A 13,074-nucleotide genomic window follows, 5' to 3' on the forward strand; every position below is an offset into this window, starting at 1 on the left:
GGGCTTGGACGATGGTAAGAACATGACGCGACGATTATGCATATGTGATTGCTGAACTTGTGAGAAAGTGTGATGCATCAATCACTTGCTGTAAATTCATAGTCATTGTTTGATTCTTTTGGATTGCTGATGGACAGCAGCAAGAAAACAACATGAACTCAGATGTTTATTTAGTTGCGTTACTTGGCTGCTTTTTCGTAGATAATATGCTTCTTAGGTTAACGCAGGGTTGGGCAAACTTTTTGATTGGCGGGCCACAATGGGTTCGAAAATTGGACAGAGGGGCCGGACCAGGAGCAGATGGATGGAGTGTTTTGGTAACTTCACCTCATCATAGAAAAAAAAAAATACTTTTTTCATTTTAAATGGAATTGAACAGAAGCATTACAACATTATGTCTTTGAAAAAAACACAGTATTTTGAAATAAAACATTAACAAGGTTTATACATTTAATTTCTTAAAAGTTCGGCGGGCCGGATTAAAACGTTTGATAGGCCGCATGTGGCCCCCGGGCCGTAGTTTGCCCACGCCTTGGTTTATGAATACACAAACAAGTAGGTCCGATTTTGTCATTTTTTTCATGTCTATAATGCTGAACGGAAAAAAATTTAAATAAAAAATGGACATAAGTGTGTTTCACAGGACAGTGATATATTTGTGGAGGGGAGTTTCGTTGACCAAACGGGGATCTTTCAAATTGATTTTTTAAAAGGATTAAAGATGTGCATCAGGAAATGCATGTCCACACGATAGCACATTTGACAATTTTTTCAGTGAATATTGCATTGATCTTCATGACAAGAGCTCAGACTTATGACGAGGTGTTATCAAAGAATGCACACAATTGCCTTTGATGATGGTATGCCCCAGTGGTAAGCTACATACATATACACTGTCCAGTACACATACTGTTATCAAATAAAATGCCAGCGGAGCTTAACTGGGGCGATACAGATTTCTGATGGGACTATAGCACCCCCTAGCCCCGGTGTTGCACCGTCCCTGATTCGTTAGCAAACAAATCTCCTCATGGACAATTTCAACAAGCTGTGACATTTGAATGGAGCTGTGGTATGGTTGTGTCTATGGAATTAATCATGCAAAGGATTACATCAGCCACATGGCCCATAGTACTGAGGTTCATCCCAGGACATGAGGCGCATTGGGCAGGCAGGCCTGCGTGGAGGCCTCCTGCCGCCCTCAATGTGCCTCACGACACGGTTCGCAGCTAATAAACCCACCTGCTAGTGTGGAGATGATTCTGGGGGCCAAATGAGAGGAACTGGTTACAAATTTTTTGCATGAGATCTTCTCCAGACCAGGCTCAAAACAGCAGGGCCTGAAGGCTGATTTTGGGCAGCATTGTCATGGCGATGCTCTTTAAATGGGACAACAAAAAGCATCCCAAGTTGATACCAAAGAGAACCTTTGAAAGCCTAGAAATAATCCTGAAAATGACATTTTATTGGAGTCAGTCTTAAAACAACAGAATAGACCAGGAGTGGGCAAACTTCTTTATTGGCGGGACACAATGGGTTCTAAAATTAGACAGAGGGGCCAGACCAGGAGTGGATAGATGGAGTGTTTTGGTCACCTCACCTCATCGGAGAAAAAAAAAAACATTTAATTTTAAATGAAAATTAACAAAAGCATTACAACAAAATATGTGTTTGACACGCCAGAGTATTTATAAAATAAAACATTAACAAGGTTTATTCATTTAATTTTTTTCAAGTTTGGCAGGCCGGATTAAAACGTTTAACGGGCCGCATGTGGCCCCCGGGCCGTAGTTTGCCCACACCTGGTATAGACTTAAAAATACTCTCATAAAAGATTCATGGAGATTGTAGAACCACAGGTGATATTCTCATGGAATGCAATTTAATTGCAAACCCAAATCCAAATAACTTTGTCACTTAGATATACAGTATGATGCCAAATTGCACAAAATGACTTATAAAACTAAAAATAAAGTATCATTTGATGAAAATTTTTTAATTTACTTTTATTTTGGTCTTACAGTTTATTTGCATGGAAGTTTGCGATTTATTATTTGATTGACAACATTAATTCTTGCATTTGCTTTGAGTATGCAGGATCATATCAGTGTCAAACCAAGTTCAAACCAGATTTGCCGGCATTTATATCTCATCAGGTTCCATTGTCATTTGTAGTTGTTTCGCAACTACTATGCACAAATGTATCGATATCCAGATGTGCTTCTGAAAAAAGTCGGATTCAAGAGTTTCCAGTGATTGGCACCTCAACAGCTGGTTGCATGTTGGAAACAATGGAGCCTACATGGGTGTGGAAAAAGATCTTATACTATCACTCTCTTTTTGAGGAGCCATTATAAGAAGGGGGGTTGGGGTCATGAAACTGGAGGAGAACAAAGAAGTCAGCTGCTCCTGACAAGCCAGAACAAAAAACACATGGCCCTTTGCATACATCGATTTCTTATTAGGGTGCATAACTCCAACTTTGTGTTTGCTGTTTTGCACCTTTTAGAAAGTCAAAAATAAAAACAATACAGTCAGATGAAAGTAAATAACAGTGAGTCTGTTTCCATTGGCACTATTGAATACTAGTCGAGGTAAATAAAAGAATATTTGTTTTCTGTAAACATATGTAAAGTGTGTGAGAAAGGTGAGAGGCGGTGTTGTTTTTGTGTAATCGCTTTTGCTGAGATGTTTGTTGGAACAACATGAAATAAACATATAAATGTTAATAAAAGGACACAAATAAATGACTAACAATCGGGAAAATATATACATTTTGGCAAATGCGCTACTTTGTGGCACATTGAGATTTTTAGTTTTTTTTTTTAATTCATGTGAAAAAAGTTAAATACATGAACTTGGTATCAACTATGGACTGTAACTTTTGCAACTTGTATGACATTGAGTTTTGTTCTTCTTCTTACTAATTTCTATTATGACTAGAATAACCAATTTTGTGATTTCAAATGTAGTTCATACCACAACTTTGTAGTACTTTCCCTTTATGTGCTTACTGAGCTGCTTTATTGCAATGCATAGCTTTTATGCAGATGTTTGTACATTATAGCACTAGCGCATGACATTTACATATTTCAGCAACACCCGCTGGGTGATTGCAACAAATCCACTTTTTCATCCAGTGAAAAATGATGGCTAACAAAAGATGAACTGAAGATGTTACAGTAAACTAATGTACTATGGGCTCACAAATGCTCTTTGTTGTAGTTCCTCAGCTGGGCGTGCTTCCACATAATGCTCTTCTTTTCCTTCAGGCACCCAGGCTGTGAGTCGTGTGTTCAGCTGAATATACTCATTGATTGTATCATTGTATGCATGTGGCTTTTAAAGCGCTATCAATGCCTGCTGTCTGGCTGCTTTGAGAGGTGGAGGAAGGGCTGCTTCTCTTCACGTTGCACTCTCTTTACTGTACAGTATCTCATTTAAAAAAAAACAAAAACAAAAAAACCCCCAACATGTTCCTGGTTTTATTCCCTTGACAATGTTGTACCACAAGCTTCATTCAAAACTTCCACAAGTGGTCATATTTACATTATCATCACGTCTACTTGTATCAACTGATTTGTTTTTTTGTCATTATTGTAGCTCGAGGTCGCGAAATAGGAGGAAGCAGACTCACTCAACCAACCTGCTTCTGCAAAAAAAAACAAAAAACTCCTCCTCATGTAACTGTGAAAAAGTTGGAGGTTGCCCCTCCCCCACCCCCACATGGTGCCTTAAAGAAGAAGAAAAAGAGGAAGAGGAGCAACAGCGCTTTAAAAGGTAACTTACACCTTCTCAAATGAAGTTATTAACGCGCACTTTTACATTTAAACATCCTTTAGAATTAGTACAAATACGCTAAATATGACTGTATGGGGCGGCGATGGGAGAGAGAGGGGGATCTATTTGAGCAGATACAAACTTGATTAGTCGCTCGTTCGCAGCTGATGAATATCGTGACGTCGACATGGCAACAAGCACTGGGTAACTCATTTTATAAGTAGATCAAACACATCATAAACTGCATTTTTTTCAATTGAGTTGCAGTTGTCTGTTTTACTTTCATCTCAGCTGTTAGTCGCAACCACGTGACATCACTCCTCTTCAGAGGCAAGACGCGCGTGCGCGTGAGGTGAGGTTAGGTTAGGAAACAAGGAGGCGGGAGGAGGAGAAAGGGAAGAGGTGGGGGGGGGGCTGTCGCGCACGCGCCTCATCTTCTCCCCAACGGCTGACTAAAATGATTGAACAATTTGTTGGGGGTGGAAAGGTGAGACGAGCAGGACAGACGGCATCAAAGTAAACTTTGAAAAGATCACTCCAACAAAAACAATAGATTATAAAAAAAGGACAAAATAGTCGGTGTTATTAAACCGGAAACGGGAGAGGAGAGTGGTTCGGGTATTGTTTCTTCCTTTAAAAAAAAATGTATAAAAAACAACTTGTTGACGGTTAAGTTGTTTGGATCTTGAACGCACGACAGATACGCCCAAAGTAAGTACACGTATTGCAAAAAAAGGTTTGTCTTTCTACAGTGTGTGAGATGCATTTGATTGAGGAAATATTTCAACATGGTGTACACAAGAGACAGATAATACAAACGTAATAGGACGTTTCTTAACAAACGTTTATTCTCGGGGCTCGTGCGCCGAATAAAACGTAGCAACGAAGACAGCTTCCTGTTTAAGAAGGTGACTATAAAGCAAAAAGTGTTCGTGACAGTTGCTCTTGTTCACCTTGGACGTGCATGTTACAATAAGAATTGTTTGCTCCTACTTGGCAAGTTTCCGGGCGAGGGGGGGGGGCGTTTATAGCTGTGCACATGATGTGAATGAGTACTGTAATGTTTGAATTATGTGAGCATACCTAAGAACGCTTGACGCTTTTGAACGTTTATTGACTGACTTATCGCCCCATTTTATGACGTCATCAAATATTTGTAACATCTTTGGAAGGTTGACACTGGGTATGTTTTGAAGATCAGAACCATTCGATACTGAGCATTGCTAAAGTAAAAATACTCATTCAACACTTGTTCTTAAGTTAAGCAAGTAAAAAAGTACACTATGTTAAATGTGATTTAGTACAAAAATTAAATGATTTTTTTTTTTATTATCAATTATATACAATACCCATTTTGAGAACTGCACGAGGACATCAAAAACCTGCACATAAAACACAGTTTTCCCTTTTAGAAACGTACGCGATGCTGGATACATTTCGTTAAAGGTAACAACTAAAAAAATAATACACAAACTGTGATTTCATCTACTAAATTGTGTCGTTTTGGGTCTATCAATCAAATCAAGCTCTCAAGTGCGGTCGTGTCGTCATCCGCAAAGGGTTGAAAAAACTAACAAGCCTATTTTGACCAAGTAAGGAGTAGAAAATCTTGATCAGATTTCAAATGTAGCAAGTAAAGTACAAAGCAGTGAGATTATCTATTACAGTATTCAAGTATGGTACAGATACCAGAAAACTCGACTTAATTACACTAACTAAGTATTTGTGCTTTGATACTTCCCACAACTAGCAGTAATTTATTGTGCATTTTTCTTAGGTAAAGCGATGAGTTGAAATAAACTGATCACAAGATGGTGCAATTTGCCTATTTGAATAACTTATTTACTACACATACTATTTACGGAGTCTCAACAAGTCATTTTGTCTATTTTTAACAATCTTTTTCAACTTTAATTTAACTTTAGAACTGTAAAATTGTAGACAATGCAATGGCGTTTACCAAGGTCTGATCTCGTGGAAATGTGGGTGGTGAAAAAAAAAAATCACCTGTGCTCCTAGTCCGATGCTGCAGCCTTATTTCGTTTTCTGTAGTGTTTTTTTTGCATTGTAATGCTTAACTCTGAATATTCTGAGTATTCTGAAACATTGCTACGTTTGAGACTTAAGTTGAGAGGCACTGTATTTGCAGTATTGTACCAGAGATAGGAAAGCGGTATGGGTATTGATTAGCAGACGCAATAAGTGGAGCAAGCGACACAGTCTCCTTGCAGTAAAATAAACTAGACTTTAAACATATCGGATCGGCTGGGTAGCTATTTTTTATTTCATATAAAATCTGTGATCGGTTGTAATGTCATAAATTGTCAATCGATCAATGGAGCCATTGATCATATCTACAACAGGACAATACAGCAAACGCAATCTCGTTCACTCCAGGCACATTTTGTGCTACCACCATTAATTATCCAAGGTTTCTCAACAGATTATCTTTTTTTTTTCCTTCAATGTTTTTTAAAATACTTTTCAATATTTTTCCCCTGTGTTATCAATGTTTATCAGTGTTTTGGGCATAATTTATAGGGTTTAATTGTTATTTCCTTCCCAGCGCTTTTTATATGGGCATCTACTTTTGCACATTTTGGCACCACTTGGGTTGGGCCGGTTCATCTTCTGATGGGATTGGTGATCTTTTTATTTTTCTTCTTCTAACCATTTCATGATTGTGTAAAATGAGGTTAACCACTGTGAAGAGCAAAATCAAATAAAAGCAGCTGAAAAGAAGCTTTGATAAAAGGGGATGATTTTTATCAGGCCTGGGCAAAGTACGGCCCAGGGCCCACATCTGGCCCGCCAACAGTCTCTGGCCTGTGTTTACAATGACTATGAAATTAAAGTGAAAGTTAAAGTATGTGAAACGTTTTTTTTTAAGTTGTGCTTATATTTTATGTGACGACGTGTAGACGCTAGTACAAGCAAGGTAGTGAGCTGGTGTCTGCGATGTTTGAGGGTTGACTATTCGAATCCTGGTCTGAATGTTTGTTGTCGAGTCCTTGGGCAAGACAATTCAACAGCCGTACTTCCAGTGCCACTCACACTAGGTTACGGCTGGGTGTGAATGTTTGGTGGTGGTCGGAGGAGCTGTAGACGCACACTGGCAGTCACCTTTCCTTTTTCATCCAGTGTGATTACATCCGAAGTTTACCTTCACCGGAGTGGGAATGTGTGAGCACATGAATAATATATCCATTGTAAAGTGTCTTTGAGTGTCTGGAAAAGTGCAATTATAAATGTGATATTATTATTATTATTATTATTATTATTATTATTATTCATAATATTGAGTGACATTTCCAACCCGTCGAGCAACTATTTCCTGCCCCCCCCAAAAAGCGACTAGGAAAAATGTCAATATCGGCCCTAATGTTAGTAACATTTGTGTTTCCTGCACGGTGGAGGAAAGAGGGCCAAGAATATTTGGCCCGATAATACTGTATGCAAATCTACAGTTTTATATACTGTGCTTATTGGGTGTAATACAAGTCATCTTTGTATCATTCTACATCACTGTCAATAATATTCTTCTTCCAATTAATTTATATGTTTGAGAGTCCTAACTCAGATTGGCTAATATGAGTTGGTGGTTGTTGCACAAAATTAATGTTATAATTTCCAAGTGAAAAGATGCCATTTTACAATTTTGTTCCAAACATGTTTAGTGTGAGTTGTAGTTTTCTCTAGAATTCTTGGTCAAATTGTGTGGCGTTGTTGTTGTCCAACTGCAGAGGTTCCACTGTTCCACAATTTCCGTTTTTTTTTTAAAAATCTGCCGTTGTGTGGGTAGTTCTTAATTAAAAGTGACATTTTGGGTGCTGCGTGATCTTTGATTTGCTCCTGTGAATGGAACAATGGATAGAAGCACGTGTGAAAATAAATAAACATTAAATAACATTTAATTGTGATGTGTCACAATTGGAGGTTAAATATTGTCACGTGTTCAGTGCTTACAGTATAACTGGCTGGTCCAGTTACTCCATCTTTGGGCCAATTACATGACAGGCAGCTGGCAAATTGAAATCAAATTAAGATCAACAAGTGCAGAAACGTAGCTAATCAATATTATGTGGCTTTCATGCAAGGCTGGCTTTGTGTCTTTGTGGGGGGGAAATGGTAGCGGGGGTAATTTTAATGCAAACATTTTTTATATTGTCACCTTAAAACACAGGTGTCAAACTCAAGGCCCGGGGGCCAGATCTGGCCCCGACCTGATTTTATGTGGCCCGCAAAGGAGAAATCATGTGTGTCAACTCCCTGTTTCTAACACATTTCACTTTTAACAACATTGAGATCTGAGATATTGTCGTTTTGTTAGCAATATTCCCCCTTTAAAATAAATTGTTGAACAAACAATTATTTCCTGGCTTCTGATTTCAAAACTCGCTAACCCATCAGTTTGTTTCGGGACGCAGTAACGTCATAACGGCCCTCTGAGGGAAACCATAAGTATGATCTGGCCCATCCACAAAAATGAGTTTGACACCGCTTGCCAAAAAAATATATATACGTCACAAACCTTATGATGCTGGCCACCTCTGCTAAAATAGAACAGATTACCCTGAAAGGAAATTAAATCAGTGATTCATGTTTTCTCCAAAAACAGAAACAAATTACTTGGGCCATTATTTTATGAAGGTGATGATATGAGCAAGGTTTGTTTTGTTCTTAATTTAGGGAATACATTGTCCAAGTGACTCTTTACATATTGTACATTCATTTTTTAATTGTGTGTAGGTTACTTGACTCGCATTTGGTCCAGTTTTTTATCTCCTACTGTGAAAAATGAAAATATTTCTTTTGAACATGTCTACATTTGTGTGCTAATGTAACTGCACAGCTCAGAGGTCTTTGAAAAGAAGCTTATAAAATATATTTAGGGGTTATTCTATGTATGTATTGTTAGCATAAAATGAGTAGTCTCACATTTCTGTCTGAACCTAGCTGCTATAAACGTTCATTTCCTCTTTCACAACATTGGATGGCAATTTTTCTTGTGACAAGAACAACTGTCCTTTTTACTTGCAGATTCCCAGTAATCTTCGCTGCACTGTTGCTCCATCCCACAATGCCAACTCAGTCTCTGCTGCCGTTTGTGGAGAGCCCGGAGGGACTCCCCCAAGACAGTTTGACTAGCAACAGTGCCAGCATCCCGGGATCCGGTTCGAGCATGACTCCTCACGCCACCTACCCCTCAAAGAGTGTGGCACAATGCGAAGCAAATGAGTCTCCGGCGTCTTGCATGTTCTGCGACAAGACGTTCAATCACCAGGAAGAGGTGGGGCATCACGTACTAACACAACACTCCACAACTTTCTCTGAGCCAGCCGTGCTCAGAATTGAAGCAGAATTTCGGATCCCGGGGCAGAGAACCCGTGCCAAACCAAACGGCTTGCCGCTGGACAAAGAGGAGGTCCACACCTGCATCGTGTGCGGCCTGGTGTCGCAGGATGCTAGCGAGCTGGAGACCCACCTGAGGAAGCACAAGGACTACTTCACCTATTGCTGTAATGTGTGTGGGCGGCGGTTCAGAGAGCCCTGGTTCCTCAAGAACCACATGAAGATGCACGGGAAGTCAGGAGCCAAGAGCAAGGCTCTGCAAGACCAGGAGGGCCCTGTCACTATCAACGGCGTGGTCCAAGAGCCCGTGTCGGCGCCTGTGGTCACTGCTTATAAAATGTGCATGGTTTGTGGGTTTTTCTTCCCAGACCACAGCAGCTTGGTCGAACATAGTAAAGTACACAATCGAGAGGTGGGGACTGACAAAGATGAAGACTCTGAGTCAAAGGGCACTGCGACCGAACCTCTGAGCAAACAGAGTTTTTTTCAAAGTCTCAATCTCAAGCCTCATCTTGCAGGCGAATCTTTGCAGCCTGAAAGAACGTCAAAATGGATTCCTCAACTGGATCCTTATAACACATTTCAGGCCTGGCAATTGGCCACAAGGGGCAAGATTGCGGTTGGCCCTATTACTACGAAAGAGATGGGCCCGGAGGCCAGCACAGACAATGAGGAGTGCAGCTCAGATAAGGAGCAGATGAGCACTTCCTGGTCTGATGGGCAAGGAGACAAGAATATCAAAGAGGTTCTCAGTCGAGAGCTCAGATCTCAGCAGCAGGCCATGGCAGCAATCCTAGGACCGCGGAGGTCCCTGATGCAAAAGAACAAAGACATTGAGAGGCCCACCACGTGTGAGGAATGCCAGCGAAGCTTTAAGACCTACCACCAGTTAGTACTTCACTCCAGGGTACACAAGCGCGAGGGAGGCGGAGAGGAGAGCCCCACCTTGCCCACTGAGGGAACGTTGTCTAGAGCAGGTTCAGCAGCTTTCATTGTGGACGGAGCTGAGGCAGGCTTTGACACAGGTATCTATTTTTCCATTCCTCTATCTTTGTCTGTGTGCACCATCGAAAGATTTTCCCTCAAGTAACATGACTTGACGAGCAACAAATGAAGTGGAACATGGAAATCCCAAACTTTTTTTGTAAGATCTGAACAACTGTAAAAATATTGCTGTCATATTTTGTCTGTTTGCTGCCGTGTTTCTTCCATGTATCATATCGTCGCTAAGCTAGGAAGGCGTACCCCACCCATGTCTGGCGTTTTTTTTTTTGTTCTAGCTATATGGAGGTCTGAGCTTTTTGAATCCTGTTTAATTCCAGTCATGTGTTCTCTTCTTTAAAGGCGAGGATGGCTTCTACCAATCTAAAGAGCGATCGAAACACTGCAGCTTTTGTGGCAAATCATTTCGCTCAAGCTATTACCTCACAGTGCACCTGAGGACTCACACAGGTAACGTACATTCAGCCCATTTGAATTTTTACAATGGAAATTTGAAATATTCTCTATATGTCACCATTATTTAACTTTGAACTGTACTGGCAAGTGAAAATAACTTCCATCCCAATTTTCTTCTTTGCCATCATAAAAGGCACAAAGATAAAGCAAAACACACTTAACTTGCTCGCAGCATTTACCCAAGTTTGACGATGACCCATATTGTTTCCATCTCAGGATATTTCAGTTCAAGTTTGATCCTGAATCACCTGACTTTAAAATGTTGTCTGTCTACTTTAAAGTGAATACTAATTTGCTCTGTTCATTCTTTTATCCATCTCATTTTGTCAGGCGAAAAACCCTACAAGTGCATTTATTGCGACTATGCTGCCGCCCAGAGGACATCGCTGAAATATCACCTGGAAAGGCGCCACAAGGACAAACCTTACGTGGAGATCCCAACCAAACCCGAGATTTCCTTACCCTCCCCGAGTGACCGAAAAGAAAATTCAGCAGTGAAAACAAGCAAACTTTGGGTTCCTGTGGCGAAGGGAGAACAGCAGGATAAATTGCAAAGCCTCGATGGCGAGCTTGACAAAGTGGCTGTGCAGAACGATGACGAGCATGAAAAAGTAATTGCTAATCAAGCTTTGACCGCAACTGAGAATGTGACCATAAAGTGCCCTGTAGCTGTTAATCTGAAGGTGGAGAAGGAGGAGATAAAAGACGAGAACTGCGAGGCCCCATTAAATCTGTCCTCAAAAGTGTGTCTCTCCGTCCCTGCCAGCACCCAACCCAGAAGCGTGTTAATTCCATCTGTGTGTTCATTTTGCACGTATAAAACCATTTACCCGGAGGTTCTGATTATGCACAAAAGGCTGACTCACAAAGATAAGTGTGGTGGTGCAAGAAAGAATACTCATGGCAAGCAGAGACGCCTCACAGGCTGCCCACCTGCACTCCAAGGGAAAGACGTCATCCCGCTTGCTATGATTGACAGGCGACATCCTCGCCGAACTAAGTCCCCGCCTCCTCCGCCGACCAAACCCAAAGAAACGATGCCCGCCAATCTACCTCATGCTCCGAAGCAGCTCCGTGCACCTCTTTACGTTAGTCCCCACGAGAGAAAGCGTTTCAGGCAAAATGGGGAGTCACAGTCTGACCCAGTGAGGAAATCCAACCTAGCAGGCGTGTACCAAACTGAGCAACAGGCCACCTTCACCAAAGTGGCAGCGGCCGAGAGGTGTTTCCCTGAGAGAAGCGCGGCCATGTGGCAATCTGACGCCGCCCACCTGTTCCTATCCAGCCAGTTCGGAAGCCTGCCCCAGACTGGCGAGCCATCCAGCAAGCGGTTCAAGCAAATTCTACCTACAGGGGGCATGGACATTGACTTTGGAGGACCACCGACGACTGACGGACGCATCACGCTGCGTCTCCAAGGGAATGGCGTTAAAGCTACGTCACCTGCGGGCATCTTGGCTCCAATAAAGAGTACGGCCCATGGAGGAGGTTTGGACGCGGACTGGAACATGATGAACCTCCTGCGTTCCTGCACCCCCAACAACCTGGCATCTCTTTACCATGGCGGCCCGACGAACCAAAACCACGTAGGGCTGGCTAATCCAAGAGCAGGTATGTAGGTTACAAATGCTACCTAGGATGCTTTCACACTTTTTGAATTCAATTTCTGTCGTCCCAAGTAGTTGTTAACTTGGCCCGTTTCACACCAGTTGCTTCTTTTACATCACTACAGTCCATGTGACCTTTGTTCTCTTCCTCTTATATTGATTCATTCACTTCTTAGTTGGATCAGATTGAGTTCTTATCAGAGTTCATTAGATACTGTTGATTAATGTCCGCGCAACATCGTATTTGAGTACTGTGTCCACACCTGATCAATTGAACCGTACCAAGGGGAGGAATCAAATTGCGTTAGAATTCAGACAGACTAAAACGTTCTTGTCTGAAAGCATCCTTAGGCCACAGTCGGGTCACGTGTTGTGGATCTATAACATGCCAGATGTTTTCCTCAGGGGGCAGCAGTGTGCTGTTCCAGCACTTACCCACTCGACCCATCCGGCCCAGGAAAGAGCCTCCAGCCCCCAGCCCCTGATCAACACTATGGGACGTCTGATAAATACAACGCAAAAATGTCAAAGCACACTGAAGGACTTGCAAAATCTTTCTTCACCTTTGGCCTGATGAAAATGGGTCCCTTTGAAAATGTGAAATTATTTTCATATGCTGCTACCTTATTTTTGAGACAGTCGGACATTTTTCTTTTTTTTCCCCCAAGGCTGAAAAAATAATTAACTCCAATTTGTAGGCCTAGAAGCTTTCATTCCGGTCTGACTCACACTAATGTTCACCATATAACATTCGTGTCTTTTCAGCACATAAAAATAATATCCATTTAACCTATGCTGTGCAGAATGTTGCTCCTTTGTTCATTATTGGAGCCCCTCTCCGAAGCCCCTCCCCACAGTGTAGTGTGTTCTTATTGTC

At 41.4% G+C, this 13,074-nt stretch overlaps 1 protein-coding gene across 1 annotated transcript; it reads left to right on the forward strand.

The window, feature by feature from the left end:
- Positions 1–3,837: 3,837 nt before the first annotated feature.
- znf217 (zinc finger protein 217) lies at positions 3,838–12,829 on the forward strand. Its single transcript, XM_088292306.1, has 5 exons — positions 3,838–3,984; positions 8,821–10,157; positions 10,477–10,584; positions 10,921–12,201; positions 12,603–12,829. The coding sequence occupies exons 1-5, from the start codon at positions 3,968–3,970 to the stop codon at positions 12,680–12,682; spliced, it is 2,823 nt and encodes a 940-aa protein (XP_088148432.1). The 5' UTR covers positions 3,838–3,967; the 3' UTR covers positions 12,683–12,829.
- The last annotated feature ends 245 nt before the right edge of the window (positions 12,830–13,074 follow it).

This window comes from Idiotropiscis lumnitzeri, chromosome 3, assembly GCF_059441095.1.
Source record: "Idiotropiscis lumnitzeri isolate Australia: NSW breed Sydney's pygmy pipehorse chromosome 3, RoL_Ilum_1.0, whole genome shotgun sequence".
Taxonomy (NCBI): domain Eukaryota; kingdom Metazoa; phylum Chordata; class Actinopteri; order Syngnathiformes; family Syngnathidae; genus Idiotropiscis; species Idiotropiscis lumnitzeri.